General features: G+C 49.0%; 1 protein-coding gene across 1 annotated transcript in view; it reads left to right on the top strand.

Annotated features, from left to right (window-relative positions):
• Window positions 1-16180, top strand: part of LOC141242786 (general transcription factor II-I-like) — a 36639-nt gene extending 20459 nt beyond the window's left edge. The window contains exon 5 of the mRNA XM_073668868.1: window positions 15993-16180. Within this exon, the coding sequence (XP_073524969.1) occupies window positions 15993-16180 (188 nt within the window). The remainder of the gene's footprint in view (window positions 1-15992) is intronic.
• The last annotated feature ends 579 nt before the right edge of the window (window positions 16181-16759 follow it).

Genomic DNA, 16759 nt, shown 5'->3' with positions numbered 1-16759 from the left:
ATTTCATGAAATAATTTTTTTAAAAAAGGGCTTCCCTATATTGTTGTGTCCGGCCAGGTACAAAAAGGCAGCTGGTGGTTGGGGGCAGCCTGTTCCTGCCTGCTGTACCTGGCTGGACACAAATATAGGGCGAAGCCCCACATCAATTTTTTTTTAAATAAATCCTTTATTTTAACACTAAATGACATTTGAGGAGTTAATAAAGATGCAGTCCCTAAATTATTATTTATTTTTTAATTAATTTTTCCCAAAACTTTTGACGTGGGCTTCGCCATATTTTTGTATGCCAGCCAGGTACAGCATCCAGCTTCTATGAACGCGTCATTTTCCGGGGTGGCTGCGGACTGCAATTTTCAGCAGGGGGGTCAGAAAGCTTGGGCCTCCCTGCGCTGCAGATTCCATCCCCCAGCTGCCTAGTTGTACCTGGCTGGACACAAAAATAGGGAGAAGCTTCACGTATTTTTTTTTTCTAAATTATTTCATGAAATTCATGAAATAATTAAGAAATAAAGGGCTTCCCTATATTGTTGTGTCCAACCAGGTACAAATAGGCAGCTGGTGGTTGGGGGCAGCCCGTTCCTGCCTGCTGTACCTGACTGGACACAAATATAGTGCGAAGCCCCACGTCAATTTTTTTTAAATCATTTCAGGAAATTCATGAAATAATTAAAAAAAATTGATGTGGGGCTTCGCCCTATATTTGTGTCCAGTCAGGTACAGCAGGCAGGAACGGGCTGCCCCCAACCACCAGCTGCCTATTTGTACCTAGCCGGACACAACAATATAGGGAAGCCCTTTTTTTCTTAATTATTCCATGAATTTCATGAATTTAAAAAAAAAATACGTGGAGCTTCGCCCTATTTTTGTGTCCAGCCAGGTACAACTAGGCAGCTGGGGGATGGAATCTGCAGCGCAGGGAGGCCCAAGCTTTCTGGGCCCCACCCGCTGCAAATTGCAGTCCGCAGCCGCCCCGGAAAATGGCGCGTTCATAGAAGCGCCCTCTTCTGGCGCTGTACCCAACTCATCCAGGGCCCTGGTGCGGTGGCTCACTGGGTAATAAAGGAGTTAAGGCCAGCTTGGCATTATCAGCTGGCCCTAAGCCCGAAATTCATGTGGTCACGCCAATATTAGACATGACCACCATGAATTTCTAGTAAAGTATTTAAAAAAAACACAAACACCCAGAAAAAAGTCCTTTAATTGAAATAAACACACAATTCTTTATTGTTCTAAATTAAACCATACTTAGAGTCACGCCCATTCCAGCTGAAGCAAACGATCTCCTGCAATAAAAGTAAAATAATAAAGCAACCTCATCCTTACCTTTCCATGGTTCTCACGACAGCTTCAGCTCTGCTACATCGAGATGACAGGCTGGACCGCAGCAGAACGCTGCCATCCAGCCTATCATCCCGCAGACACTGAGAAGCGCAGGCATGCTTGCGCTCCTCAGTGTCTGGCTGTGACGGCATCCAGATGAGCCGAGGTCATGTCCAATGAACTCGGCGCACCTCATTCACGTCACTGACAGCGTGGGAAAATTCTCACGCTGAAGCGCTGAGTGCAGGAGAATTTTCCCACGCTGTCAGTGACGTGCATGAGGTGAGCTGAGTTCATTGGACATGACCTCACCTCATGTATGTCACTGACAGCGTGGGAGAAGTCTCACGCTGAAGCGCTGAGTGCAGGAGAATTTTCCCACGCTGTCAGTGACGTGCATGAGGTGAGCTGAGTTCATTGGACATGACCTCGACTCATCTTTATGCCGTCACAGCCAGACACTGAGGAGCGCAAGCATGCCTGCGCTTCTCAGTGTCTGCGGGATGACAGGCTGGATGGCAGCGTTCTGCTGCGGTCCAGCCTGTCATCTCGATGTAGCAGAGCTGAAGCTGTCGTGGGAACCATGGAAAGGTAAGGATGAGGTTGCTTTATTATTTTTCTTTTATTGAAGGAGATCGTTGGCTTCAGCTGGAATGGGCGTGACTGTAAGTATGGTTTAATTTAGAACAATAAAGAATTGTGTCTTTATTTCAATTAAAGGACTTTTTTCTGGGTGTTTGTGTTTTTTTTAAATACTTTACTAGAAATTCATGGCGGTCATGTCTAATATTGGTGTGACCCCATGAATTTCGGGCTTAGGGCCAGCTGATAATGCCAAGCTGGCCTTAACCCCTTTATTACCCAGTGAGCCACCGCACCAGGGCCCTGGATGAGTTGGGTACAGCGCCAGAAGATGGTGCTTCTATGAACGCGCCATTTTCCGGGGCGGCTGCGGACTGCAATTTGCAGCGGGTGGGACCCAGAAAGCTTGGGCCTCCCTGCGCTGCGGATTCCAGCCCCCAGCTGCCTTGTTGTACCTGGCTGGACACAAAAATAGGGCGAAGCCCCACGTATTTTTTTTTTTAATTATTTCATGAAATTCATGGAATAATTAAGAAAAAAAGGGCTTCCCTATATTGTTGTGTCCGGCTAGGTACAAATAGGCAGCTGGTGGTTGGGGGCAGCCCGTTCCTGCCTGCTGTACCTGACTGGACACAAATATAGGGCGAAGCCCCACATAATTTTTTTTTAATTATTTCATGAATTTCCTGAAATAATTAAAAAAAAATTGACGTGGGGATTTGCACTATATTTGTGTCCAGCCAGGTACAGCAGGCAGGAACGGGCTGCCCCCAACCACCAGCTGCCTATTTGTACCTGGTTGGACACAACAATATAGGGAAGCCCTTTTTTTCTTAATTATTCCATGAATTTCATGAAATAATTAAAAAAAAAAAAAACGTGGAGCTTCTCCCTATTTTTGTGTCCAGCCAGGTACAACTAGGCAGCTGGGGGATGGAATCCGCAGCGCAGGGAGGCCCAAGCTTTCTGCCCCCCCCCCCCCTCGCTGAAAATTGCAGTCAGCAGCCGCCCCGGAAAATGGCGCGTTCATAGAAGCTGGATGCTGTACCTGGCTGGCATACAAAAATATGGCAAAGCCCACGTCAAAAGTTTTGGGAAAAATTAATTAAAAAATAAATAATAATTTAGGGACTGCATCTTTATTAACTCCTCAAATGTCATTTAGTGTTAAAATAAAGGATTTATTTTAAAAAAAAATGGCGTGGGATCCCCCATAATTTTAGTCTCTAGCGGAGGTTAAGCAGACGGCTGGGGCAGATGTTTGAAGCCTGGGAAGGGGGTAAAACCCACGGAGCTTCCCAGGCTACTAATATCAGCCCCCAGCTGAATACCTAGCCTTTACTAGCTATTAAAATGGGGGACCCCCCCAAAAAAAATGACGTGGGGTCCCCCCTATTTTAATAGCTAGCAAAGGCTAGGCAGACAGCTGGGGGCTGATATTAATAGCGCAGGAAGGGTGCCATGAATAATGGCCCCCTCCCAGGCTAGAAACACCAGCCGTCAGCCGCCCCAGAAATGGCGCATCCATAGGATGCGCCAATTCTGGCACTTAGCCTCGCTCTTCCACGCTGCCATGGTGCGGTGGCAGGGGGTAATAGTGGTGGGGTTCATGTCAGCGCCAGCTGCCATGAAGCCCAGGTTAGTAATGATGGGCGTCTATAAGACACCCCCATTACTAACCTACAAAGTGTTAAAAAGAAAACACACACTACACCCAGAAAGAAATAATTTATTTGAAATAAAACACACCATTTTATTTAATTCTTAGTTTACTAAAAATAATAGTTACCTGTCCACGTTCCTGCGCTGATCTCCCATGCACAGCTGTCACATCTGGAGAAGGTGACAGCTGTGCATGGCTGCTGTAAGCTCACGCTGCCGGGAACACGTCCGCTCCCGGCAGCGGGAGCCACTGACTGAGGTCACCGGAGTGCATTCAGTCAGCGCAGCTCCGGAGACCTCCTTTACGGCACTGCTGTACCGTGGGAATTTCTCACGATACAGCAGGGCCGTAAAGCAGCTAACCGGAGCAGCGCTGCCTGAACTCCGGTGAACCCTTACGGCCCCGTCATTCTAGCGGCGGCAGCGGTTCAGAGCGGTCACATTCTATGTGGCTGCTCTGAACTGGAGATCATCGTGGGACACTCGTGGACTACTACGGAGGGGTAAGGATAAGGTTGTGGTTTATTATTTTATATTTTATTACAGGAGATCGATGGCTTCGGGGAATTAGGTGTCTAGGTGAGTATAGGTGTAGTTTTTTATTTTTTACTTTATTTTAGGTGGCGATCGGCGGGGACAGGTAATGTATGAACTAATTTATTGTAGGTAACCACTGGCCACCAATGACATGTATTTAAAATTTATTGGGGACCATGGGGCAATTTAAATAGCAGGATCAGGCTGATGGGAACTACTGCTCCCATCGAGCTGATCCTGCTGGCATGAGTGGACGGGGGACAGACATAGGCCGATGGGAGTAGTAGTGTCACATCGGCCTATGTCTGCCTGCACGCACAGACACCGCACACACCCCGCACAGACACCCCGCACAGACACCCCGCACACACACCTCGCACACACACACCCGCACACACACCCCGCACACACACACCCGCACACACACACCCGCACACACACCCCGCACACACACCCCGCACACACACATCCGCACACACACCCTGCACACACACCCCGCACACACACCCCGCACACACACACCCGCACACACACCCCGCACACACACACCCACACACACACACCTCGCACACACACTTCGCACACACACTTCGCACACACACACCCCGCACACACACCCCGCACACACACACCCCGCACACACACACCCCGCACACACACACCCGCACACACACCCCGCACACACACACCCGCACACACACCCCACACACACACACCCGCACACACACACCCCGCACACACACTTCGCACACACACTTCGCACACACACCCCGCACACACACCCCGCACACACACTAATCATGACCGGTCTGATGGTCTGGGAGGTGAGGCTGACCTGTGCGGCCGTGGGAAAGTTCATGTGAGTTCATGCAATGCAGTCAAGCATGAACTCACATGAACCCTCCGAGGGCACCGCGGCTACTTCAAATGAACAGCTGATCGGCATCACCTGATACCTCAGCTGTTCATTTGAAATAACCGGCGGGAAAGCGCAGCACAGAACGGGAAAGCCGGCGGTGAAGTCTTTTCACTGCCGGCTTCCCCGCCCGGGTCCTTCGCTCCTTGGTGCTGCGCTCCCCGCCCGGTCCTAATTTACGATTGGGATTGGAGGTGGCGAGGGGAGCGGAGGATCGGGGTGGGAGGCTGCGGGGAAGCAGTATGGGGCTGTGCGATTGTTTAAAAGCCGGCGGCTTTTTACCGCGCGCCGGCTTTTAAACAATCAGGAGAATTCTCCCCCGCTGGGATGGCATTCTGATGACAGGCTGGATCGCGCTGCCATCCAACTTGTCATCCTTCACAGACACTGCAGAGCGCAGGCAATATGGGAACTTCCGATTCCGGTATTCGATATTGTAAAAGTATCGGAATTAAGTATTGGAATTCCGATACCGCGAATATCGGCCGATACCCGATATTACAGTATCGGAATGCTCAACACTAGTGCTAAGCCTTGCATAGCCTGGGCATTTTTTCAGATCGATAAAGATGACCCAACTCGTGTTATCTGTAACATTTGTCAGCAAAAGCTAAGTAGAGGCCAAAAAATACATAGTTTGAGTACTTCATGCATGAACCGGCACATGGACATGAAGCATAAGTTGCAGTGGGAAGTTCACTGTGCTACAATGCGGCCTAGCCGACCGGGCCAACCACCGTCTGCCATATCTTGTGCATCCACGGCCTCTTCATCCTCTGTGACTGGGGGGACAGCAGTCACACCTGTTTTGGGGCGCAGACCTGCCACCTCTTTACCCGCAACAGCCAGCGTGATTGGCAGGTCATCATTTTCTTTGGAGGTGGTAACACCAGCTGGTGTTGAGCGCTGTCCGACATCGATAGCACCACCTTTGGATCAAGGCAACCTAACATGTCCGCCTGCATCTTCCTCACAGACCGGCAGTTTGCGGGGACACCCTTATCAACCCCATCTAAGCACAATAGCCAGCCCTCAGTCCCTCAGATGTGGACAAGTAAAAGACCATTTCCTCCTAGCCATGAGAAAGCTAAGAGGTTGAATTTCACCATCTGCAAGCTCTTGGCTACAGAAATGCTGCCTTTCCGCCTGGTGGACACAGAGGATTTTCGAGACCTTATGTCCGTCGCAGTGCCCCAGTACCAGATGCCCAGTCGGCACTACTTCTCAAAGAAAGGTGTGCCTGCGCTCCACCAGCATGTCGCACACAACATCACCGCTTCTTTGAGAAACTCTGTGTGTGACAGGGTGCATTTCACCACAGACACTTGGACGGGTAGGCATGGACAGGGGCGTTACATGTCGCTGACTGGGCACTGGGTAACTATGGTGACAGCAGGACAAGGGGCTGCTGTCCAAGTCTTGCCGTCCCCACGAGTTGTGCGTCAATCCTCTTTATCTCAAAGTTCCTCCACTGCTTCTGCCTCCTCAACCTCCTCTCGGTCCTCCACCTGCACCCAAAGCCTGTCTGGTCATGCCACAAGCTTTCTAACTGCGCAGAAGGGATCCTGCACACCTCCTTACTATGCTGGCAGTAGGGCTCAACGTCATCAGGCGGTTTTTACTTTGAAATGTCTGGGAAATGTGAGTCACACAGCTGAGGAATTGTGGTCAGCTCTGGAGAACCAATTTGATGAATGGTTGTCTCCACTGGACCTGAAACCAGGGAAGGCCGTGTGCGACAATGCTGCAAACCTGGGTGCGGCCCTTCGCCGGGGCAATGTCACACACGTGCCTTGTATGGCTCACGTGTTGAACCTGGTTGTCCAGCAATTTTTAGCCCACTATCCCGGACTAGATGGCCTTCTGCAGAGGGCACGGTCGCTGTGTGCTCACTTCCGCCGTTCGCATCCCGCAGCTCAGCGACTTACATCTCTACAGAAGTCGTTGGGCCTGCCACTTCACCGGCTAAAATGCGATGTGCCTACCCGGTGGAATTCAACTCTGCACATGTTGCAGCGACTGAGGCAGCACCGACAAGCCCTGGTGCAATACGTTCTGACTTATAGCCTGGGCCAAAGAGATCCAGAGGTGGGGCAAATCACGCTGGAGGAGTGGTCTCAGATCAGGGACCTATGCACCCTTCTGCACAGTTTTGAAATGGCGACGAAGATGTTTAGTGCTGACGATGCCATTTTCAGCATGACTATTCCGGTGATTTACATACTGGAGCACATGTTAAACAGAATTCGGAGTCAGGTGGTGGCACAAGAGGAGGTGGAGGAAATAGAGGAGGAGGAGTTGTATGCGGAAGGGCTAACATCTGCAAGGTCCAGACGGTCGGCAGCACCAAGGCGGCAGGCATGTGAGGGTGGGGGAGATGGTTTTACCAGGGCGCATGGTAGCAGCCAAACTAGTGAGGAAGGTGCAGGAGCCCAGGAAGAAGTGGAGGACGAACTGATGGAAGACTCATCAGATGAGGGAGACCTTGATCACTTTTCTGTTGTGCGAGGTTGGGGGGAGAGGACAGAGGAAGGAAGCATGATTGTTACCTCGCCACCAACACAACAGGGACTTGGTGCTCCTGGATGCGCAACACACATGAGTGCCTTCTTGCTGCACTACCTGCAACATGACCCTCGAATTGTGAGAATTAGAAATAATCCTGACTACTGGGTTGCCACACTGTTAGATCCCCGGTACAAAAGTAAATTTGCAGAAATTATTCCTGCCATAGAAAGGGATGCACGCATGCAGGAGTATCAGCAGAGACTGTTGCAGAATCTTACATGTGCTTTTCCACAAAACACCAGTGGTGCACGTACTGAATCTCACAGTTCCAACTTGCCAACCGTGGGACCGTCGAGTGTTCAGCACTCAAACCGTAACAGAAACACAGTATCTGCTGGTAACATCAATTTTGCGGAATCATTTCACCACTTTTTTAGCCCATCCTTTGCAAGGCCACAGGAGACAAGAAGTCTGACACATAGTCAACGCCTAGAGACGATGGTACAGGAGTATCTCCAAGTAAACATTGAAGCCATGACTGTGTCACTGGACCCTTGCTCTTTTTGGGCTTCCAATCTGGATAAATGGCCGGAGCTAGCCACTTACGCCTTGGAGATCTTGTCATGCCCCGCAGCCAGCGTTCTGTCTGAACGTGTGTTCAGCGCTGCTGGTGGTGTGCTGACAGATAAGCACACGCGGCTCTTCACTGATAATGTAGACAGACTCACGTTTATAAAGATGAACAAATCATGGATCCGAAACGACTTTTATACCCCTGTGTCATTCTGGGGAGAGTAAAAGCTTGATGATTGGTTAAAATCACCTCACCAACCATTTTAAGCTTTCAAATTACTAATCATGTTTATCTGTATCTTGGCTGGAAAATTATTTGGGCTTTGTAGCAGTGTGCAGTACTGATTCTATTAGGCCATCTATACTAAGCTCCACCAGATTTAAAATTACTAATCATGTTTATCTGTATCTTGGCTGGAAAATAATTTGGGCTTTGTAGCAGTGTGCAGTTCTGATTCTATTAGGCCATCTATACTAAGCTCCACCAGATTTAAAATTAATAATAATTTTTAGCTGCATCTAGCCCGGAAAATAATTTTGGGGCTCCGAGATGCGCAAGACACATAAGTGCCTTCTTGCTGCACTACCTGCAACATGACCCTCAGATTGTCAGAATTCGAAGTAATCCTGACTACTGGGTTGCCACACTCTTAGATCCCCCACACTCTTCGATCAACCTTTTCATTTTAATAAAGACCAAAAAAATGGTCATTTTTTAAATTATAAGCATTAGCAGGTTATTAGAAACTGAAATCAAACAGTTTTCAACTCAAAACTTTATTCTAGGTGATGTTACATTTGCACATAGGACCCCTTGTTCGAAAGGAGCTTCTGAACTCTCTCGTCCATTGAATTTGTCAGGTTTTGGATGGTTTCTGCTTCAATTGTTTTGCATGAGGACAGAATACCCTCCCAGAGCTGTTGCTTAGATGTGAACTGCCTCCCGCCATCATAGACACTCCTTTTGATGATGCTCCAGAGGTTCTGAATGGGGTAGAGGTCAGGGGAGCATGGGGGTCACACCATAGGTTTGTCCCCTTTTATGCCCATATCAGCCAGAGATGCAGATGTGTTATGTGCAGCATGAAACGGTGCATTATCATGCATGAAATGATCTTGCTGTGGAATACACGGTTCTTCTTCTTGAACCATGGCAGGAAGTGCTGTTTGAGAAACTCCACATACATTATGGAGTTCATCTTTACCCCTTCAGGGATCCTAAAGGGGCCGACAATATCTCTCCCCATGATTCCAGCCCAAAACATTACTCCACCTCCTCCTTGTTGGCTCTGTAGCCGTGTTTGCGTGGGGTGTCCATCAACCAGCCATCCTCCACTCCATCCATCTGGACCATCGAGCGTTGCACGGCACTCATCCGTGAACAAAACAGTTTGGAAATCAGTCTTCATGTAATGTTTGGCCCACTGGAGCCGTTTCTGCTTGTGTGAAGTGGATAGAGGAGGTCGACAGGATGGCGTATGCACAGCTGCAAACCTCTGAAGGACCCTGCATCTTGTTGTTCGGGGGACGTTGGAGGCACCAGCAGCTTCAAAAACTTGTCTGCTGCTATGACAAGGCTTTTTTGCCACTGCTCTTTTAACCTGACGTAATTGCCTGTAGGAAAGAGTCCTCAATTTGCCCTTATCAGCACGCACACGTGTGTACTGTGAATCAGCTACATACTTCTTGATTGCCAAGACACTTCATCCTGATCATCGCACAATGTTGATTGTAGTCATGCCTTGACCTAAACACTCCACAATTTGTTGCTTCTCAGCAGCCGACACATCCTTTTTCTTTCCCATTTTGGCAGAAAATGTAGGCTGCTTAGTAATGTGGGACAGCCTTCTTAAGTAGACTTGCCTTTCATTGGACACACCTGCCAAACTAATTAGCACAGGTGTCTGCAATTGCTTACAGTGATATAAAGAGCCCTGACACACATCACCATCAATGAGTTTAACTGACAAACAAACAAATTCTTCCCTTATCACTCCTAAACACTTTTTGCATAATAATTTGGAACACAGTGTACATGTGCTTTTCCACAAAACACCAGTGGTTCACATAGTGAATCTTACAGTTCTAACTTGCCAACCGTGGTTTGTATGGAGTTGTTCAATAAAGGGCCCAAAATTAAGATAACATAGATGGGAGAGGTCTCTATGAATAGGAATTCCTAAGTATTTGATACCCTGTGAGGGCCAGGCAAAGGGAAAGTTGGACTGGATGGAATCCTGTATGGATTTGGGGAGGGAGACATCGAGGGCCTCAGACTTCGCTGCATTGATTTTAAAATTTGACCATGTAACAAAGTGATCTATTTCAGCCATAACAGCAGGGATGGATATATGTGATTGAGTGATATATACTAGGTCATCATCAGCAAATAGAGAGCACTTGTACTCGGTGCCTCCCACCTCAATCCACCTAATATTGGGGTTATGGCGAATTGATGAGAGCAGGTGCTCCGTCACTAGGATGTATAAGAGAGGGGACAGAGGACATCCCTGCCTTGTCCCATTGGTGATTATGAAAGGTGATGAAAATGTTCTGACGCGCCCTCTGGGCCTTGGGACACCCGGAGCCGGACCCTTTTTGGTGGATGCTGGTGGTTGTAGTCTCCATGGCGGCGACCCGGTTCCGTGGCTCAGGGCGGTCAAACCAGTGGCGGAACTATTTATGTGGTTTTGATGTTTAAATGTCCGACTACGCCACCCGTGGTTTGCGGTCAGAGTGAACCGCCGCTGCAGGGCAGACCGCTGAGGCTGGTGTTGTGGGTGCAGCAGAGCGTAGCATAACTCCCCACGGGAGGAGTATAGCCTCAGGGCAGTGTATGCGGAGGATGGGGGTGATGGTGCAGGGCAGCAGCAGTAACGACACGGAGTCAGTGATGCAGTCCAGGGCCTTTACTCACAGTTCTTATTATCCAGACCACGTCTGCAGGTAACGGCTGCCCACGTCGTACTGTGCTCACCAGGTGAGGGGCTCAGACAACTCCCAGATAACTTTGGAGCGCTTCACAGGACCCCCTTTGTGTGTCCTTTGTCTGGCCTTAATTACCAACCCTTCTGTCCGGCTGCCTCGGGCCTCCTCTTGGTAAACTTGGCGCCAGTTTCTCTGACCCTATGTGGTGCCTTCCTAGCGGGTGTAGCGAGGGGCTGCGCCACATAAAATGTCAAAGCCTCCGGTTTCTAGCTGAGGGTCGTTTCCCGCCTCCACTAGTTTCGGGGACCGGTCTCCCCCTTTGGCCTGACCCCTCCACGCAGGTGGATTCGGGCGTGCGGTGGCGACTCGCCCGTCCGCACCCCTGGGATCCCTTCGTTCCTCGTTCCTGGAGCCTTCTCCGCTCCTCTTCCTTCCTTCTCCCTCTTCCAGGCCTGGGCCTCTGTTACTATGCCCGCCTCCGGAGCAGAGCTCATGCAGAGCCCCTGCTCCCTGTCACTTCTGCTCAGACTTCTCTGCACTGAACTAAGATGGTGCCCACCTTTTATACTCCCTTCTCAATGCACCCAGGAACTGCTTCCTCCCTGCTCCTGCACTACAGGGTTCCCCTTCCTCAGTGTTCCCTCCCCCCACTCCAGCCAGGGACAGGGACTGTCGTGCCCATCTCAGGGGCATATTGGTCGCCCTGCCCCACGGAAATGTGGTGTAATGCATGCAGGTGTCGGGTCCTGATCCACACTCCATCCTTACCTGAGAGTGAGATATCACACCTCTGGGTGAGGTGCAATACCTCTGTAGCAACCGAGCCCTCAGGGTGCTACAGTTCCATTTATCTTCAGCCTAGGTGACGTATTGCGATACAGGGCCGTGATTTTGGCTATAAAAGGGTCCCCTAGACCTCTACCCCAAACATTTTAAGAGAATAATATATGGCGTGCCAGGAGACTCTATGGAATGCTTTCTCAGCATCCAACGAGAGTATCTAATTACAAATTTTTAACTGCATCTAGCCCAGGAAATACTTTGTGCCTAGTAGCAGTGTCTGCTAGTCAGCGGATTATCCCGGCTGTTAAGCAAGCTACACCACCTGTAGTTTGGACACTTAATTTTTTCAAAGGAAATGCTTCGGGACCATGGGATAGTCAGTGAAGAGCATCAGGAGGCACCCCAAGGCATAGGGGCTGGGACTGGCAGTAGGATTCCTTGCGGTGGACAGCCGAGCTCGATCCTTATAAAAGCTTTTTAACTGCAGCAGCTTTAGTGGACACTACTGGAGCTGGAATTACGCGGCTGCTGGCATGAGACTTGCCCTCCAATAGATCCTTGTAAATGGATTTAAAGTGTATTCATTCAAATTAGAGAGACAATTTAAATTAAAAAGCTTAGAGCTGCCTCCACCACAGGGGGGCTCGCTCGACCCACCAGCGGACAGGCACCAGTATTGGGAGAGGGGGGCTGGCCGTCAGGGTTCACCGCGGCTCTGGCACAAACCCGGCGACACGGAGGTGGCACGGGCAGGAGCGGACTGGCCGTGTCGGCTTCTCACTTTTTGGATTTTAGAAGGGCATGACATGCCTATATCTGTGTCTCCCCCGCCTTTTACTCCTCCACCTCTTTTCTTTTCGCATGACTATATGTACTTGTCACTTTTCCATGTGTTAGTTATGTCTTCTGAGCAGTTTGTCAGCTTTTGGACACCTTTGAAGGTGTTTTCTATGTGTTTCTATGTGTTTTTGTTTGCCTGCCATTGGTTTTAACGGTGTTCGAAGGTGTTCGACGAACAGTTCGGCGAACACACGGGTGTTCGACGAACCGAACCGAACTCGAACACTACGGGGGTGGCTCAACACTACTCTCTACCTCAAAGACGTCTTCAGCGGAAACCGGAGCAGAGGAAGCACCTGGATTGTTGGAAAAAGAGTTAAAGACAACGGGTTTGAGGAGAGATACGTGGAAGGAGTTGGGAATCCGTAGGGTGGCCGGGAGTTTAATTTGTAGGCCACTGGATTAATTTGCTTGAGGATTTCGAACGGGCCGATGAAGCGAGGACCTAACTTGTAGGAGGGTATCTTGAGCCGCACATGTTTGGAGGAGAGCCAAACCTTGTCTCCCGGACGGAATTGAGGCGGATCCAGACGTCTCTTATCAGCATATCTCTTCATCCGCTCGGAGGACAGAAGAAGTGCGGACCTAGTACTCTCCCAAATGGTAGAAAACTCGCTGACAAGAGACTCTGCGGCAGGATTGTCCACAGAAGCAGAGACGGGAAACGGAATCCGGGGGTGTTGGCCATAGACAATAAAGAACGGGGATTTGGAAGAGGATTCGCTCTCGTGGTTATTATAAGAGAATTCCTCCCAAGGAAGGAGGTCCACCCAATCAGAATGGTGGGCATTAACAAAGTGCCGGAGGTAGCTGGTAAGGATCTGATTGATCCGCTCCACTTGACCATTGGACTGAGGGTGGTAAGCGGAGGAGAAGTCCAGGGTGACGTCCAGTAGTTTATATGTGGCTCTCCAGAAGCGTGAGGTGAACTGAACCCCTCGATCCGACACGATGTGGAGGGGTAGGCCATGGAGACGGAAGATATGGCGGATAAAGTCCTTAGCCAGCTCAGGTGCAGACGGGAGACCAGGCAGGGAATGAAATGAGCCATTTTAGAAAAGCGGTCCGCGACCACCCAAATGACAGTACACCCGGCGGAAACAGGGAGATCGGTAATGAAGTCCTTGGCGATGTGTCGCCAAGGGGCAACAGGTACGGGAAGCGGCAGGAGATGGCCGGCTGGTAAGTGTCTGGGAACTTTGTTGCGGCCACAAGATGAACAGGCAGAGACGAAGTCTACCACATCCTTATGCAGGGTAGACCACCAGGAATGCCGGGAAATGAGCAGAAAAGTCTTCTTTTGGCCGGCATGGCCAGCTAGTTTAGAAGAATGACCCCAGCGAAGAACCCTCTCACGGTCAGGAACCGCCACGAATGTCTTGCCGGGTGGAAGACGAGTCAAATCCAAGGGGACCACATTCATCACCGTGGAGGGGTCGATAATGTGCATAGGCTCCTCCTCTTGGTCGGAGGACAGGAAGGATTGAGACAAGGCATCAGCTTTGACATTCTTGTCCGCCGGGCGGAAATGAAGGATGAAATCGAAGCGGGCAAAAAACAAAGACCGCCGGGCCTGACTTGGATTAAGTCTCTGGGCATTTGGGAGATATGCCAGATTTTTGTGATCCGTGTAGATGATCACCGGGTATAGAGCCCCTTCAAGCAGATAGCGCCACTCCTCCAGCGCCAATTTGAGGGCCAGCAGTTCTCGGTCTCCTATGGAATAATTGCGCTCAGAGGAGGAAAAGATTTTGGAGAAAAAGCTGCAGGTTACCATTCTCCTGGATGAAGACTTTTGGGTGAGCACCGCTCCGGCTCCAGAGGAGGAAGCATCAACCTCCAGGTAGAACTGTTTGTTGCAGTCTGGACGGTGCAGCACAGGGGCAGAGGAGAAGGCTTGCTTCAGGGAAAGGAAGCTTCGGGCAGACAGACGAGGCAGGTAACTGGCAGGTAACTGGTGGGCGCTCCCAGGTGAGCGGGGTGAGGGACACAGCAGGTAACAGGCGGGTGCTCCCAGGTGAGCGGGCAGACAGACGAGGCAGGTAACAGGCAGGTAACTGGTGGACTCTCCCAGGTGAGCGGTCTGACAGACAGGGCAGGCGGATGCTCCCAGGTGAGCGGACAGATAGCCAAGGCAGGTAACAGGCAGGTAACAGGTGAGCGATCCAGGTGAGCAGGCTGGCAGGCTCGGCAGGTAATGGGCAGATAACAGGCTGGCAGGCAGGACGAGAAGTCAGGCTAGCAGCTTGACCTGAGGGCTGAAGCACAGATCAGACACAGTGCAAACAACTTTGCTCGGGCACCTCCATTTTGGAGGAGGTGCCTTATATATGGGAGGTCCTCCTGCAATTGGCCGGGGACTCCTTAGGACTGCAGCAGCGTGGAGAGAAGCGCTGGAGGACGCCGCGCCAGGAGCGGGGAGGTGAGAGGGACGGCTTCTCTGCCTAGCAAGGGGCAGAGACGCCGATGCTACAGTTGCGTTTTTGAAATCCACAACGTATCAGTTTTTCTTCTTGTAAAAATGTTTTATATTTGCAGATTTTCCCTATAGATTTGAATGAGTTGAGCAAAATCCAGATGTAAAAACCATGTGTTTTTAGTGCGTTTCCGCAATGGAAATTCACAAAAAATGCATATAATTCGCACATGACTTTATCAATAAAGTTCTATGAAATCCAAGTAACAGGAAGTATCCAAAACAAAGCGGTTTTATTTATAACATGACGTACCAAAAAGAGAAAAAATGTGACGTATGTAAAAAAAAACCTCAAAAACGTAAGTAGCCTAATTTAACTAAATGGTGTAGAAATGCTGCAAAACATCTGCAACCTCAAAAATGAACCAAATACTCATTGTGGGAACTTAGCCTAATACTTCATTGTAATCCGGTCTGTGATGATAATAAGACTGCTGAAAAGTTTCTGTAACAACCTGGAAGTAACAGTCTGATATTAGACCTAGTGGCCAATGTGAAAATTACTAAATTTCAGATTTTTTTATGTAGATAGTTATATGAAAATATATATATATAGTCAGTTTTTTTAAAATATGTGTAACATAAAAACCTGATTTATACAATCGAATTTGTCTGATGGCAAATTACTATTAAGCGTAAACCAGTCATATTTTCTATTTCCAGGCAATTTCTGGTCTTTTACAGTGTGTGTGTTGTTAAAAGAGACTCCATGTTTCCAAATTAGAAACTATGTAAAAGCTGCAACTGATATATTTTAAAATTTGGCTCAAAAGTAAAAAATTTGCAAAACTTCTCCAAGTGGTTTTGAATGCATTTCAGTCATACTAGTTATTCTGTATTATTTTTCCTTTTAATATTCCAAATAAGGTAAGGCATTAGGAAGAACAACGCCAGTACCCATCCCATATGAAAAGATGGCTGGAGACCCCACTGCTGTTGTGGTATGTGGCCTCCCAAATGATATAGTCATTAAAAATCCATCAACATATGACCTTCACACTATCAAGCAAATCTTGGAAAACAAGTCGAGCATATATTTTACCATAAAAAGGTGAGTATTTGATTACTTGCTGCTATGATAGAGCACCCATGTCCAGGGGGTGTCACCTCACCAGAGCAGTCCGGCCTCAGATGCTGTAATGAAGACCCCTGGGCACGATTAACGTCCTCCTCACTGCACTGCAGAGATGACAGGACCAGTAAGGAGGACGTCAATCATGCCCACATGAAGGCTGAGGTAAGACTCTTCTGGGTAAATCAAACCCCCCAGGACTAGCACTAGTCCAAGTTAATTAGCATCGTCCAGGACAGCAATAGCCATATATTAACTATTGTCTGTGTCTTCAAGGATTTGACATGGGTGCAGGATTGGAGCACTAAATGAAAATGGGTCTGTTTGGGGGACTTGAAAGGGTATCTTTAAATCAGTCCAAAATATACTTTAGAACAGGGATGTCAAACTCAAACACACAGAGGGCCAAAATGTAAAACTTGGACAAAGTCGTGGGACAACCAATATACAATATAATGGGCCCCACATAGTCCTCCATACAGAATAATGGTCCCACATAGTCCTCCATACAGAATAATGGCCCCACATAGTCCTCCAAACAGAATAATGGGCCCTGCATAGA

This window comes from Phyllobates terribilis, unplaced genomic scaffold (assembly GCF_046119375.1).
Source record: "Phyllobates terribilis strain yellow unplaced genomic scaffold, ASM4611937v1 Scaffold_1077__1_contigs__length_431683, whole genome shotgun sequence".
In the NCBI taxonomy this organism is placed as follows: Eukaryota; Metazoa; Chordata; class Amphibia; order Anura; family Dendrobatidae; genus Phyllobates; species Phyllobates terribilis.
Note: the sequence above shows the minus strand (reverse complement) of the source record. Positions and strands in the feature narration are given on the sequence as shown.